Source organism: Salvia splendens, chromosome 6 (assembly GCF_004379255.2).
Source record: "Salvia splendens isolate huo1 chromosome 6, SspV2, whole genome shotgun sequence".
In the NCBI taxonomy this organism is placed as follows: domain Eukaryota; kingdom Viridiplantae; phylum Streptophyta; class Magnoliopsida; order Lamiales; family Lamiaceae; genus Salvia; species Salvia splendens.
The window spans coordinates 35,536,472-35,552,223 of NC_056037.1; the positions used below are offsets into that span (position 1 = coordinate 35,536,472).

Sequence of the window (15,752 nt, forward strand, 5' to 3'; positions counted from 1 at the left end):
AGCCTAGGCCTCGCGCCCCTTCCCAAATGCCGACTCCTCCATCTCGCGCCGGTGTCCGCACACCGTACTCACCGGCGGAGATGGAAAGATTGTTCAAGGCGTACTTGGAAATCTCCGAAGATGCGGTGGTTGGAACGAACCAATCCGACGATCACTTTTGGTGGCGCGTCTCTAGCCGGTACAATGCAAACCGGCCGCCGGGAACGATCGAGCGCAACGAGAGTATGGTGCGCAACTGCATCGGCCGAGCCAACGAAGAAATTGGCAAGTTCAACGGCTATTTCATCCAGGAGTCCCGGAATGCCGGGAGCGACCGAAGCGAGGTCGACATCATCACCGCCGCGCTGAGCACCTACCAATCCATGAACGGTAAGTCGTTCAAATATCTTAACGTTTGGCAGGAGACGCAGACGCACCGGAAGTATAAGGGAGGCATAACATCCTCCTCTAGCGGCTCCTCCAAACGATCAAGGTCGGTAGCCCTATCCGACTCCCGAAGCCACTCCCGAAGCCGCTCCCGCTCCCTATGTGCCACCTCCACCCCCGAACAACTCGCTGTGGATGCTCTTAAGCCAACTCAATATGGCCGATAGGTCATCTATGACCCCCACGCAACTTGAAACACACGAGACCATGATAAAAGGTCTCCAAAAACAATTGGGGTTGATCCCGCCGGATGCGTAGTCTTATTAGGAGTTTAATTATGTAATTTTTAATTTTTAGGATTTTAATTATGTAATTTTTAATTTTAAGGAGTTTAATTATGTAATTTTTAATTTTTAGGATTTTAATTATGTATTTTTTAATTTTATTTGTAATTTGTAATATTTATTGTGGTTTTTAAATGGATTTTAATATTATGGAAATGTTTTTGTTTAATTGAATTTTATATTAATTGTGCTCGTCCTTGCGGAAGAGCACAGTTGTGGGTGTTGTGCTCTTGCCAGAGAGCAGGCATGAATAGTACCGCCCGGGCCCACAACCGTGCCACTGGCAAGAGTACGGTTGTGGATGCTCTTAAGCAACGGTTATGTGGAGTCCATGTCAATTTTTTAATATTTCCTTATTATATCTGAGATATTATGATTGTGATCATCAAATATAAAAAAATATTCCTTTTTTATTTAAAGGAAAAAAAAGATTTTAGTATAAACTTCACGACAAGGATGTTCATGATATATAAAGTGCATTATCTATCATTTATCCCACGACACATTTTTTGGCAGTTTTTTGTCGGTAAAATCAGCCGTCATTTCACATTTGATTCAGCTGTCTTATTTTTTTATTCAACAGTTGTGATAAAACTGAATAAATAATCAAAAGTAATACTTTTATTATTATTACTTATAAATATCTTTGGAGTTTATATCAATCTTAATTCAAGTATTTTCTGATATACTATTAACTGAAAAATACACATAAATAAATTATATAAGTCTCACGATTAAGTGGATGTATGAAAGAGCCGCTTCGTTGAAATAAATGCTCTCTTTTTCATCGACGTGATAAATCATAAATGAAGAAATTCATTTGTGGCTATATTTAAACTACGCTTTATCTTTTTATTCCGACATTTTTAGTAAGCCAATTTATATTGCCATATAAAAACATCCCTCCTACATTTTCAATTTCTAATACGAGGTACGTAGCAATTGATGGGATAACTACCACTAATTGACAAGTTATCCATTTCAAATCAATTATAATAATTTAACCAAATAAAACAATAAAATAACACCAACATTTACATAAAAAAATCCCCTTCAATGTGAAGAGTAAGATCCATCTATCTACAAACTCACTATCTCCAAGTCAAATGTAGGATAACAACTTAACAACTTTACAAATGATATTTAGTAGAAACACAACAATAATATTAGATGATCAATACAACTTTAAACAGAGAAAATAAATATTTGAAAACAACATTCACTACATGAATTAATAACTGATGATATAGCGGTCCAAATTTGATCTCCTTCAATCTTGACTAACAAACTAAACTACTAATCACAATTTATGGCCCTTCACTTTAATACAAAAGTTATCACTAGCATAAAGTTCACCACAACAACCATGAACACATCACATCGTCCAACTCTTTATTGTTTGGGTCCCATTTCTCACTCCAGTCATCCCATAACCACGAAAATGTACTTTCATAAATTTCTGATGATATCCATTCTGATGAATCTCCCCGGCCCAAGCCCATATCTCTCAGCCCATTCTCAGGCCCAGACTCGTAAGTATCACATTTCGACGAGTTTTCTAGGTCGGGCCAGAACTCTCCGGCCCATGATGGAGGCTCGGACTCGCAAGTATCACGTCCATCACACATTGATGAGTTCTGCAGACCTGGCCCGAACTCTTCGGCCTGTGATGGAGGCCCAGGCTCGTAAGTATCTAGACCCGACCCGAACTCTTTGGCCTGTGATAGAGGCTCAGGCTCGTAGATATCATGCGTATCACACATCGATGAGTTCTCTAGGCCCGGCCCGAACACTTCGGCGCGTGATATATCAACATCCCAGATTTCCGGGCCCCAAAGCCCGCTCAAATCCTCCACAAGATCATCCATGTCGCAGACTCCCGGTCCCGGGATGGAGTCGCCGCCGCTCTCTCTCTCCTCCGCTATGATTCTGCCAATTGTCTCTCTCTCCGGAGTAGGAGTCGCCGGCATAACAACGGCGGCGCTTGCAGCTCCGGCGGTGTCTTCTTTAAGGCCCGTGCGTTTGCGGCCGCCTCTCTGGTTACCGCTCTTGGTCTTCTTGTGGCCGCCACCGCTGGCCTTCGGCGGCGACGGTGGTGGGATGAAGTTGGGATTGGGGCGGCGGAAACCGTGGAATTTTCTGCTTAAATGGGAATTCCAATAGTTTTTTATTTCATTGTCTGTTCTACCATGCAAATGCGCGGCGATTAGAGACCACCTGCAAAATTTCAGCAGCCGATTAATTAATTAATTAATTTATCAAGTTGATTAAATGAGTTTTGATTATATATCTTTTCAAGTCAACTTTAGCTTGTTTTCATTTAATTAACAAGTTAATGTTCCCTAAAAAATATCAACCTGATTTCATGCTAATAGTTTATTCACCATTTTTCTCTATAGTAAATTATAATAATAATTGAACAGAATTCGAACCGGTCAACTTTTATCCAAGCAAGATCTTTGTATTAAAAAAGTCGTGTCAGAATATACCATAACAAGCAAATACATGTCACTTTATTCAGAACCAATATGGTCATGGACACGTTGTGGAATTAATTTAAAAAAAATTATTTATCGGCAATAAATAGCCGCATGGGTCATGTGTGAGTGTAGGTCATATTTATTGAGGTTATAATGGAGTAGTGAATTGCAACATTTTCTAGATTATGACCACTCTTAATTTCATTTGGAATTTTGTGGTTTGCTATGACTAATAAGAGAATTTGTGGCTTGATTTAATTAATTATAGTACAAGATATAGAGAAATTATTTTCTTTTTAATCAAAAAATTTAAAAAGAAAACTTCATTCGTCACCAACATGTAACATACCAGTACTTTACAGTTGGACTCATTACGTACTATCAATTCACCATTTGTAATTATAATTACGAATATTGCTTTTAAAAAGATACTCCATCCGTCCCGCACTACTCGCACCTTTCCTTTTGGGCACGGAGATTAAGGAATGAGTGATAGACAAAGTCAACAATTACGGCTGTAGGTATAAATTGTTACTAAAAATGGAAAGAGTGTAAATAACTTGGGACGCCCAAAAAAGAAATAAGTGCAAGTAGTGCGGGATGGAGGGAGTACTTTAGTTTTGCATTATTGATAAAGAAAAAAGTAAGGAACCTGTTTCCCTTGGATGCATGGAGATTGAAGATAATTTCTTCTTCTTCAACAGATATATTTCCTCTCTTCACATCAGACCTCAAATAATTGATCCATCTCAGTCTGCAACTCTTTCCACATCTAAGTAACCCTGAAAAAATTCACACAAAAATTATTGTTAAATACAAGTCAAATTATATAAATAAGTAAGCTACATTTCATTCAAACACACATTACCAAAAACAAAAAAAAACAATGTTACTGAACACCAAAATAATCAGTGCATATGCAAAAAATGATAGGTAAATACAAAATACAGAGCACAAACTGACAAATGTACCTGCATTCTTGGGCAATGATCTCCAAGAACCTTCACCATTTTCCTCAATGTATTTTCTAAGTTTCTCATCTTCTTCTGCAGTCCATCTCCCTCTCTTCAACCCCACTTTCTCACAGCACGGTGCTCTTCCCATCTCTCTCTCTCTCTCACTAGACAACAAAAATTAATTAAAGTGCTTTTTTGGTTGCAATATTTATAGAGACAGTATTAAATTTTCCAATAAATAATTCTTTTATTTACGAAATATACAGTAAAAAAAATAAGTGCATTACTCTCGTGCTTTCATTGGTTGTGGGAGTTTAACTGTAACTGCACACACACTTACGCGAAGGTGCTAATTTATTTGGGTTATAATGAAATGCGGGGGCAGAAATGGAAATATACAATTTGTGGTGGCGGAATTCGCCACGTAGGCTAGGGAGGAGTAGAATTGTCGTGGCGCCTCCACCGTCACGCGCCTCGTGACGGGGCGTCGATCCGCCACGTTGGCAGCCCCTCCGCTTTTCCGCCGTCGCCGTCACGGCCCCACCTCTGTCTCTTTACTCCGGCGATCGGCCTTGTCGGAATAGTTACCGTTGCTCTCGAATTAAATTAGTGATGTGCGTATAAACGTTTCTCACTGCTTTGCCAGTTGATGAAATGGGTTTCTTTGATAAAAGAAATTGATCATTTTAGCTTCATAAAAGATTTATAATAATGTTTTAATAAAACCATCGCTTATGAATTTATTGCAAAAATAGACTTCCTCGAAATATTTTACGAAAGAGATGATAATGCAGTAGGATTTTTCCACAATGATTTACACAAATCTGAGTATTTGACAAATTAATATATGTAGGACTTGTTATAACAATAATTTGTCAAATTGTGTCGAAAATCAATGTCATATAATTTTATATTTTTGGCTAGAATACATGCTGGAAATTTAACTTATGTGGAGTAATTGAAATCATAGGACGATGGGTAATATGTGACTCTAAAATTATCTATCAATGATGGGTAATTGGGTCTCATCAGTCGCACATATAAAATTCATGACATGGGTTATGTTTGTTATTCCAATTATTACAAATATTATAATTTTACCATTAGATAGCATGTTCAGGAAATTTTACTGCCTTTTCTTTTCATCCACCATTCAATTAGTCTATTTAAGTGTAGCTTGGTTGGCACGATTTAATTATCATATGATAATCCATCTAGAATTAAGTTCTAAAATTATTCTAGTTAAAATTAAACGGGTTGACAATGACTAATTATAGCATGATTATTCATCTAGGATTAAGTTTAAAGATTTAATCTCATGAATCAAACACAATACATATTTAATTTTGATATATAATTTTGCAAACCGGACCGTCTTTTAAGTTATAATAAATGAAAATAATTAATTAATCATGATTAAGTAGTCTACTTACCTAAAATCAAAGATGATCGGAACACAACCAAAGAACCAATTATATTCTTGTTGGGTGATGTGAAATTTTGTTCTTGGCTTTGTTTCCATTGCTCATCGCTTATGGCTTGAGCTTTTCCTTTTATTCAAAAGAAAACTATTGGTATTAATTAAATTCATATGTATTGAGTCTTAGTAGCTCAACCTTGAAGGCTCATTATTATTATATACGAACGATCGGCAAAACTAAATAATAAATGCAAGAACAATAATAATGTTCCCATAAAAACAACTAGAATAATTTGTGAGTAAAACTTGCATAACATGCGCGTAGTTTAAATAGGTTGTATGATCAGTTCATTAATTAATTAATTACACATCACTTAAATTTATAAAATATTAACATATTGAACGCCTCATAATTTATTAGGTACAACCAATACAAAGTCTAATAAAACTTAATTTATTTAGTAGTATTACTTTTAGTGCGAAACAATGTCGTTTTGTACGCGCGACTACGATGCTAGTGCAGTTGTGCGAGACATTTTTTCACTAAAATTGACACAAATCCAATTTATTTGAAATCGAAATATGTAAAATGATTGGTTTTATAAGACTTGAGTAAACCACTGTATGTAATTTCTCTTAAATAATAAATACATTATAATATTCTTAAGCATAAACCATGAATGCTCATCTACCCTTCTTACATCGAATTTAAAGAGGTTTGAATTTAACCATTTTTCATTTGTTATCGAAGATATTTGTTTAAGGATTTATTCTCGACTTCTCGAAGAGTTATTTTCACTCTCACTTTGTAGTTTTAGTATTTTTGTTTATCATGTTGGTTGTATTTAATGCATTGTCTGCGTGGAAGATTCAAGATCATTTACTTGTAAGAATTTCCACACTTCAAATCAGAACACTTGTACACTAATTAAACATTAAGTCTTACGTCTAATCCCAATCAATAATATTTAGTATTAAATGTAAATACTATGAGTCAAGGATGTACGTAAGTAGATTGAGTCATGTGAAATTATATTACAATTTTATCCTCTAGAATATTATATGCTCATATATTTGATAGAATCACAAAATGTTGTTATTTTTTTATTTAGTACTAAGTATATTTTAATGGATAAATTAACATATCACGACGGACTCGAACTTGAAACCTTTAACCTCAAATATTATCATTCTATCACTAAGCCAACATATATTTTTAATCTAATTTATGGAGTATAAATAAAGGTGAATATTATTTTGCATATAATCAAACTCCCAAAAAGAAGTTGTTACACTATTCCGGTTTTTAAAATGAATTGTAAAACTATACGGTACAAAAAACAATATACTACATTCGTCAATAACTAATTGTCTTATATTTCTATTTTGATTCGCACTCATTAAAATAAAATTCATTCTATTTTTGATAAGTTCATATTTCTAATAACGCAGATCTCATATTCCACTAATAATATTTCACTAATAAACTATTTTTTGGTCCGTCTATAAAAATTATTTGCTTTTCATTTCTGATAAGATTATCTAGACTATAAATTAAGATATTCTAATATTTTTTTGTCCTATTTTATGAATTTTATATTAAAATTTCAGTCGTTGCACCACAAAGACTATTACTAGTAGAAGAAGTGAGCATTTTACATGTTCAAACCAAAAAAAGATGTTACGAGAATTTACCTAGATTCGTAGCACGTCAATATGCATTTATTTGTAATGATTTATTATATATACACTTATTACAAATTTTAATTTTATCGGCTGGTTTAATGATAATCGATAATTAGGTCTATTTCGAGACTGGAACTACACGACCTTTATTTTGAAAGAGAACGATAATTTTGATATTTGATTTTTTATTAAAGAAAACATAGATTTGACAATATTTTATGAATGAGACGTATTGTTTATTTTATTATAGCATACACATCGTAGTTAATTACCCCTTATTTATTATGAACCATGTTCACAATACCACTTGTGTTGCGTCTGTTTCAAGTCGAATATACTAGAAATATTAGAGCATGTTTTGTATTTAAGACAGTTAATATTTCATACAAAAAAAATACTCAAATTTCTACAGCAATTAAAACACATAGGGAATTTCAAGTGATACGATGCAGGTCGATATGATATTTGTATTGTTTACGCATGACAAGTGCTACTTTTTTTTGTCCGTTAATAGATGTCCATTTTGTCATTTTAGTTTGTTCACCAATAAAAAATTAATGTTATTTTTACTATATATGTCGAAATGTCTTATGTTCGTTAATTTTTTTTCACTTGCATTTCAATAATTTTGTATTTTAAAATTAATATATAATTGTAAATAAGATTTTTATTATTAGACGGAGAGAGGAATATTTTATGAAAAAATTGAGACGTTGTATGGATAAGACAGGGTTTTTTTCTTGAACTCAATTCGGAAAATGTAAATTGAGACGTTGTATGGATAAGACAGGGTTTTTTTCTTGAACTCAATTCGGAAAATGTTGGTGAGATTTAAGCTTGAGCTAGTTGACCTCATATATGTGATTTTTTTATATATATGAATAAAAAGGAAAAAACTGAATATATATAGGGTACTGTTAGGTTGAGATTTTTTAGCTTAATTAAGAATTAAGATGCATTTTCAGCCTCTCATCCACAATATTTTCGAATTGTCAACTACAAGTAGATTATGTCAACTCGGGGGTATTATCGTCAATAACATGCACATCAAATGTCAACAACTTATAGTTGACATTATATGTGTATAGTTGACATGAATTGTATATGTAGTTGACATTATATGTGTGTAGTTGACATGGATTGTATATGTAGTTGACATTATATGTGTGTAGTTGACATGAATTGTATATATAGTTGACATTATATGTGTGTATTTGACATGAATTGTATATGTAGTTGACATTATATGTGTAGTTGACATGAATTGTATAGGTAGATAACAAAATAACAAATTTTAAAAAAATTAAAATTAAAAAAAGTATTTATTGAATAAAATGTATCATTAAATTATCATTCCGCCCTTTCATAATTAATTAATCTAAAAATATTTTTCATGTGTCAAATTCTGGACTACTCATTTAATAAAAATGAGTGACTGATAATGCATCTCAATTCTCAATTAGGCTAAAAATCGCAATTGATCACAACCCCTATATATGGGTGTATAGTTCATAGAGCAATTTGGGCAATATTTTATGCTTTAATTAATCAAAGCTAAGTAATAACATGTGTGTACATATCGTGCATATATGTGTATGCATTGTTCGTAGACCAATTTGGAAAGTTTCCAAATTTCTAAGATTTTATTCCTCATATAAAAACTGAATAGCTTAGAGCATCTCCAGTGGGCGGATGTCCCACTCGGACATCCACTAGGACTTCCCAAAAACACCTCCTGCCACGTCACTAGGACTTCTCATCCCACTGCCACGTCACTAGGACATCCCCTTCACAATCCGCCCTTCCCACCGCCCTTCCCATCACCCTTCCCACTAGGACTTCCCGCAATAAAAAAAATCACAAATTCACAAATATACGTAACGGAATTATAATTTAGACACGGAATACGAGAAAATTGCAAATGCTTCATTAAAAAAATTACATAAAAAAAGAAAAAAAATTACATAATAAAAAAGAAAAAATTACATAATAAAATTTTTGACTCGGCTCACTCCTCGTCGCCCGTGCCGCCCTCGCCGTCGCCCGTGCCGCCCCCGTCGTCCCCGCCGCTAATCTCGGCGCCATCATCTCCAATGGGTGGCATGCCCAAATCGCGCCGACATCCATCGATGACATCCTTCAACATCATTTTGTACACAGGATCTGTCGTGCTATGCCACCTATGCATGGTCCAGACCGTCCGCTTTCCCGTCTCCTCATCATCCTCCTCCTCCGCCACCGTTCGCGAGGAAGAGCCCGTGGCTTTCCCCTTGCCCTTGCCCCTGCCACGGCCCTTGCCCCTGCCCCTTGCCGCTGTCCCCACATCATCGGGAGTCTCCCTGATTGGAGATAGCCTCAACTCTTCAAAAGAGAAAGTTTCCACGCCGGTGAACTGAGTCTCCGAAACAAAACTGGAGGGGGTATCAGTAGACTGCATATCGATAACCGGACGATAGACATCGTCCGCTAGTCGTTCAGGGCCCCTGCCACCCCCTCCACCAGGCATGGTCTGCATCATCCCCGGCATCATCCCACCCATCCCCATCATATTTGGGGTCATGCCCCCCATCCTCATCCCCATCATATTTGGGGTCATGCCCCCATCACCGCCCTGGGCATCATACCACCCATCCCATCCATCCAATTGTACATACCGAAGTAAGGGGACATCATACCACCCATCCTACCCATTCCACCATCCCCGACATTGCCGGAAGCATTGTCGCATTTCCGCTAGAGTTTCCCTTCAGTTCGGCGGGAAACGTCGGAGTCAGCGACTCGCTCATGCCGGGGGAGGTTCTGTCGTTCTCCATTAAGTAGAAATGAAATTTGTAGTAAAAGAAGAGAGAAACTTGTTAACAAAAGTGGTGTGAATGAAATGAAGTGCAACGAGCCGTATATATAGAGTTTTTTTTTATAAAAAAAAATTAATACCGGACGTCCGACCCACACCACAATGGCGGACGTCCGCCCGGCCCGTCGCCCGCACGTCCGAGGACATCCGACGTCCTTACGGGACGTCCGTATCCTACCTTCCACGCCACAATGGCGGACGTCCCGGTCGCCCGTCGCGGATGTCCGACCGAACGTCCGCCATTGGAGATGCTCTTATAGTAGTATAGTTTAAAATCTTTACATTCCTACCATTTCACTTCTTAAATACTTAATAGGAGTACTATGTCATTAGTGGGACACATTATATCATCATACCACATAATGTGTCTAAATAACTGAATTTTTATTCTAAAAAAATAGTCACTCTACCACTAGGTCAGAATAAAAATTCAATGGGCCGTCTAATCAATGATAATTGCATAAACCACATCTCCATCATTTTTTTTCTGCAATTGTGATTAGTTGATAAATACTATAATAAGCCATCCCAACAAGACAATTTTCCATTATCTTGTGATTAAAGATCGCCAAAATGAGCACATCGTGATGCCACAAGAAAAGCCGAAATTTGGCATCTAACTGTCATACTATAAGTTAGTGTTTTGACGATGATGGGTAGATGAATATCTTCTTTTGTATTTCTTCTTGCATTTTTTTTATTTTAAAACTTGTATTTCTTTTTCAAGTTAATTATGTAGATTGGATTCATATTTTCCCAAACAGATTTGATATACTTCGGTCACCTGCTAAATGACCTTAGAAAATTACTGATTATTTTTGGGCCACCTACAAAACCTATGCTTTGATTTGGATTGAAAATAAATACAGAAGTTATAGGCCAGCTGAAATTTTATAACAAATTACTCATGTCAAAATTGAGAGTCAGAGTCGAAACTAGTGTTTTGAAAACCGATCTAGACCAGCCGATTCAACTGATTTAGCGACAAACTGGTGATCCAACTAATCAAACCATGAACCAATAATTTCGTCGACCGGCTTATCATCCAGCTTTTGAAACATGGTCGAAACTAAGCAAAAGCATTTTCATTACTCAGATAAGTACGTATTAATCAAGTATTAATGCGTATCAGAGATTATCAGAGAAGAGAGTGTGACTTTAAGAGCATCCACAACGGTGGCGTCCGTCGCCACGGCGGTCCGCGCCGCTGGCACAGACGCCACCCACCGCCGCTGCGCTCGCGCCGAGCAGCGCCGTGCCAGCGAGCAGCTGACGTGGCGCGCCCTCATTCGTCAACGGCATAGCCGTTGTGTTTAAATTATTATTTTTTTTTAAAAAAAATTGGTTTTTAATTAAAAAACCGATAAAAAAAATTTCACTTCCCAAAAAAATTATATCCGTTTATAACCATTTTTTCCCACTTTTTAATTTTTTTTAAATTTTTTTTACCCCAAAAATACACACTTTCATCTATAAATACCCCCAATTTCACTCCCAAAAATTCACATCAAACTACACAATTCTCATCATCATTCTCTCATCTCCATTCTCATCTTCAATCTCTCATATCCATTTTCATCTTCATTCTCTCACACCCTACAACACCACTATGTCCGGTCACGACGATAACCCAAGCGGCTCCCACGGTTGGGTCTCCAAAAACAATTGGGGTTGGTGCCGCCGGATGCGTAGTCTTCCTCGGGTAATATTAGCCAGTAATTGTGTAATTTTGAATTTTTAGGATTTTAATTATGTAATTTTTAATTTTTAGTATTTTAATTATGTAATTTTTAATTTTTAGGATTTTAATTATGTAATTTTTAATTTTTAGGATTTTAATTATGTCTTTTTTATTTTATTTGTAATTTGTAATATTTATTGCGGTTTTTTAATGAATTTTAGTATTATGGAAATGTTTTTGTGTAATTGAATTTTAAATTAATTGTGCCCGTCCTTGTGGAAGAGCACAACTGTGGGTGTTGTGCTCTTGCCAGAGAGCAGACAGAAAAAGTGGGGTCGGGCCCACAACCGTGCCGCTGGCAAGAGCACGGTTGTGGATGCTTGATAATCAAAGATTTCACACATGCTCATAAAATTTATTGGTTGTTACATAGTACTAGTACTTAAAATTTATTGGGTAAGATAATGAATGAATATAATGAACAAAATGTACAAAAATAAAAGCTTATTAGTGTACTCGAAAGGCAAAGCATAAATTTGGCAGTAGTAGTAGTAATTAACAAAATGTTATCGAAATCCCTCCGGTTTGCTGCTGGAAACACCGGAATCCAAATTTAAGCACTAAACATGCATGAATGAGTATTAAGCAACTCTTTCACTCCATAATATGATACAGTTTAGTACTCTTAATTTTCTTAAATACCATTTTTCTCCTGTCGTCTTATTTGCTCGTCACTCCATAATGCTTGTGCAGATAAAAATTGCATGTTAACATTTTATTTAGTGGAGTACTTAATTAATATCCTTAATTTCATAGTCTTATTCTTTCTTCATCATGAATTTAAAACAAAACATGAGTTTTAAAAATTAAATAGAATGTAAATCTCTCACTTTTAATATTATTTTTATAATGATGTATGAATGAAATTAATTAATAAAATATAAATTTGCTTACCATTATAATATAAGTAAAATAAGATTTTAATTATCAGACAAAAATAAGATTCCTGTAGTTAATGCCATAAACATTGCACCCAAATTTGTGAACAAGGTGCATAGATAGATATAGTAGTATATGAGTTAGTATACGATGCTGCATAGAAATAGTATTTTGAGTTGTGGGTGACCTTGTATATCATAATCGTTGAATAGGAACCAAATCAACTAAAGAAAAACATTTTGTTATATCAAAGGGTTGTGGAATGAATATCATAAATATGTAACAAAAATGATGAATAATAAAAGTTGGAAATGGTAGAAATTAAATGAATTGTTGACCAAATGAATGCTCTAATTATAGTTAAGAATAATAATGGTAAGCCTACAGTGTCTCCCCAAACCTCGAGTCTCACTTCACTTGAATTCAATCACCATTGCTTCTTCACTCCTCTCTCAAATTTATTTTATCCTAAACAGAAATGAATAATGGCCAAGAGGGGCAATGCTCCAATATTGATGATAATAGAAGACGAATGAAGGCAATGGCGGTATTGATGGTGGCGCTGATGGTGGCGCGACCGTCTCGCGTGTTGGCGCAGGAAACCGCAGCAGAGGCTCTCTTGAAATTCAAAACCGGCCTAGTGAACGCGGATCCCGCATTGGGGTCATGGAACCCGTCGACGCCACCGTGTAACTGGGCGGGCGTGGACTGCTACAACGGGTACGTGTGGGGCCTGCAGCTCGACAACATGGGCCTCCAGGTAGAGGCGAGGCCGACACAAACAACTGACAACAACTACTTTTTAAATACACTATACTATACGATATAATAGTAGTCATTTACTATTTTGATCAAATTCTAGTTTAGGAAACAAAATACGTATTAAATCAAGAAATTTCAGTTGTTATCTATTCTCTTATTTGTATATAAAATAAGTAGGTATTTTCCCCTTTTCCTTTCTTTTCTTATTTAATTAAACAATGTCATTGAGCATCACTAAACACGTCTTTTAGTACACATGTAAATAAATATTTATAATTTAATGATCAAAATTCATGGTTTAATATGTATACATCTATTATAATAAAGCTGTTGCCAACATTTTTTTCTGCATCCGCCAGGGCCAAATCGACGTGGACGCTCTGGTCGGCCTGCAAACTCTGCGCACACTCAGCTTGAAAAACAACAACTTCCAGGGGACCATGCCCGACTGGCGGAAGCTCCCCGCCCTCACTTCCTTGCATCTCTCCGGCAACCAGTTCTCCGGCGAGATCCCCGATGACGCTTTCACCGGCATGGATTCACTGAAGATGGTCTATCTCTCTAGCAACAAATTCACCGGCCCCATCCCCACTTCCCTAGCTTCGCCTACAATGCTGGAGCTCGGCCTCGACAACAACCAGTTCTCCGGTACCATACCGCCTTTCCCCTCTGGTAACCTCCAGATCTTCAACGTCTCCGGAAATCAGCTCCAGGGTCCCATTCCCCCGTCTCTACGCAACTTCGATCCTTCCTCTTTCATAGGTGAGCTCTCCCTTAGTAGGGGGTGCTTGAGCCCCCCTAGCCAAAATACATGATGATGATCATGATTTTTTTTTTTTTGGCAGGAAATTCAGCGTTGTGCGAGGGAGACTCGTGCGAGGCCTCGCACCCTTCCGCGAAGCGTAAAAAAAAACTATCTCCGGCAATGATATTTATAATCATCCTCGGCACTCTGCTTGCTCTGTTTCTTCTTCTCCTACTGCTTCTTCTCCTGTGTCTATGGTGGAGCCTCGAGGACGACGACTACGAAGACGACGTTGAGACGCCACGGACGAGATTGGAGATGGCCTCGCCCCTGCAACAATCGACGAAGCTATCGTTCGTGAGGGACGACAGGCACAAGTTCGACCTGCAGGATCTGATGAGGGCCTCCGCGGAGGTGCTCGGGTCAGGGAACTTCGGGGGGTCGTACAAGGCCGTGCTCGTGGACGGGGAGGCCCTCGTGGTGAAGAGATTCAAGCAGATGACCGACGCCACGAAGGACGAATTCCACGAGCACATGAGGGTGCTGGGGGGGCTGCAGCACCCCCATATCCTCCCTCTGGTAGCGTATCTATACCGGAAGGAGGAGAAGCTTATCGTGTTTGATTTTGTGGCCAACGCCAGCCTCGGGAAGCACCTCCACGGCGACAGGAGACGGACAGAGGGGTGGCCGAGGCCGCTCAACTGGCTGTGCCGGTTAAAGGCCATCAAGGGGACAGTGAGGGGGCTGGCATACCTTCACAAGGAGTTTCCCGGGTTAGAAGCCCCCCACGGCCACTTGAAGTCGTCCAACGTCCTGCTCGATAGCAACTACAACGCCCTGCTCATGGACTACACGCTCGGCCCGGTGGTCAACCCGGCCCAGATCAGCGAGGCGCTGGTGGCGTACAAGTGCCCCGAGTATGCCATGAGTGGGCGGACGTCAAGGAAGTCGGACGTGTGGTGCTTGGGGATTTTGATACTGGAGACGCTGACCGGGAGGGACGTGGGCAGGTACCTCGGGCAGGGGGGGCTGTGGTACGGGGCAGAGCTGGCCGGGTGGGTGAAGGGGATCGTTGAGGAAGCGAACGAGAAAGGGGCGGTCGGGGTGTTCGACAAGGGTATGGAGATCAGCGCGGAGGCGGAGGCAGAGAAGCTTTTGCAGATTGGGATATGGTGCTGCCAAGAGGAGCTGGACAAGAGGTTAGATTTGGTAGATGCACTTGCAAAGATTGAGAAGTTGCATGACTAATTTATCAGCATCAACTTCAAATGTTTTGTAGTGAGAAATAGTTATGAGGAATGTTAATATTGTGATCAATATTTCATTTACTTTACCTACAAAGATTGTAATCACAAGCAGCTGGTGTTCCAATGATCCAATCTTATAAATCATTCAAAAAAATTGTAACAATAACCAGATAAAGAACCAAAATCATGGAGTACATATTGCATGAGCCCTCAAATGATTTATTCGCCAACTTGTTGCAATTATAAATATGTAAACATCAACCAAGAAATAG

General features: G+C 37.8%; 2 protein-coding genes across 2 annotated transcripts; one reads left to right on the plus strand and one right to left on the minus strand.

Annotated features, from left to right (window-relative positions):
- Positions 1 to 1,852: 1,852 nt before the first annotated feature.
- On the minus strand, positions 1,853 to 4,459 carry LOC121806469 (transcription factor MYB111-like). Its single transcript, XM_042206518.1, has 4 exons — positions 4,434 to 4,459; positions 4,162 to 4,310; positions 3,843 to 3,972; positions 1,853 to 2,927 (listed from the first exon to the last, which is right to left on the minus strand). The coding sequence occupies exons 1-4, from the start codon at positions 4,445 to 4,447 to the stop codon at positions 2,063 to 2,065; spliced, it is 1,158 nt and encodes a 385-aa protein (XP_042062452.1). The 5' UTR covers positions 4,448 to 4,459; the 3' UTR covers positions 1,853 to 2,062.
- An 8,745-nt stretch (positions 4,460 to 13,204) lies between these two features.
- LOC121809195 (pollen receptor-like kinase 4) lies at positions 13,205 to 15,481 on the plus strand. Its single transcript, XM_042209735.1, has 3 exons — positions 13,205 to 13,486; positions 13,848 to 14,250; positions 14,334 to 15,481. Exons 1-3 carry the CDS (start codon positions 13,205 to 13,207, stop codon positions 15,479 to 15,481), a joined length of 1,833 nt encoding a protein of 610 aa, XP_042065669.1.
- Positions 15,482 to 15,752: the final 271 nt, after the last annotated feature.

Bases quoted from the DNA above. Each gene is read 5' to 3' on its own strand.
- LOC121806469 (XM_042206518.1), bottom strand. The intron at 3,973-4,161 runs GTACATTTGTCA...GAATTTTTTCAG, and splicing joins ATCATTGCCCAAGAATGCAG to GGTTACTTAGATGTGGAAAG. The intron at 2,928-3,842 runs GTTCCTTACTTT...GAAATTTTGCAG, and splicing joins CATGCATCCAAGGGAAACAG to GTGGTCTCTAATCGCCGCGC.
- LOC121809195 (XM_042209735.1), top strand. From the start codon at position 13,205: ATGAATAATGGCCAAGAGGGGCAATGCTCCAATATTGATGATAATAGA. The intron at 13,487-13,847 runs GTAGAGGCGAGG...TGCATCCGCCAG, and splicing joins TCGACAACATGGGCCTCCAG to GGCCAAATCGACGTGGACGC. The intron at 14,251-14,333 runs GTGAGCTCTCCC...TTTTTTTGGCAG, and splicing joins CGATCCTTCCTCTTTCATAG to GAAATTCAGCGTTGTGCGAG.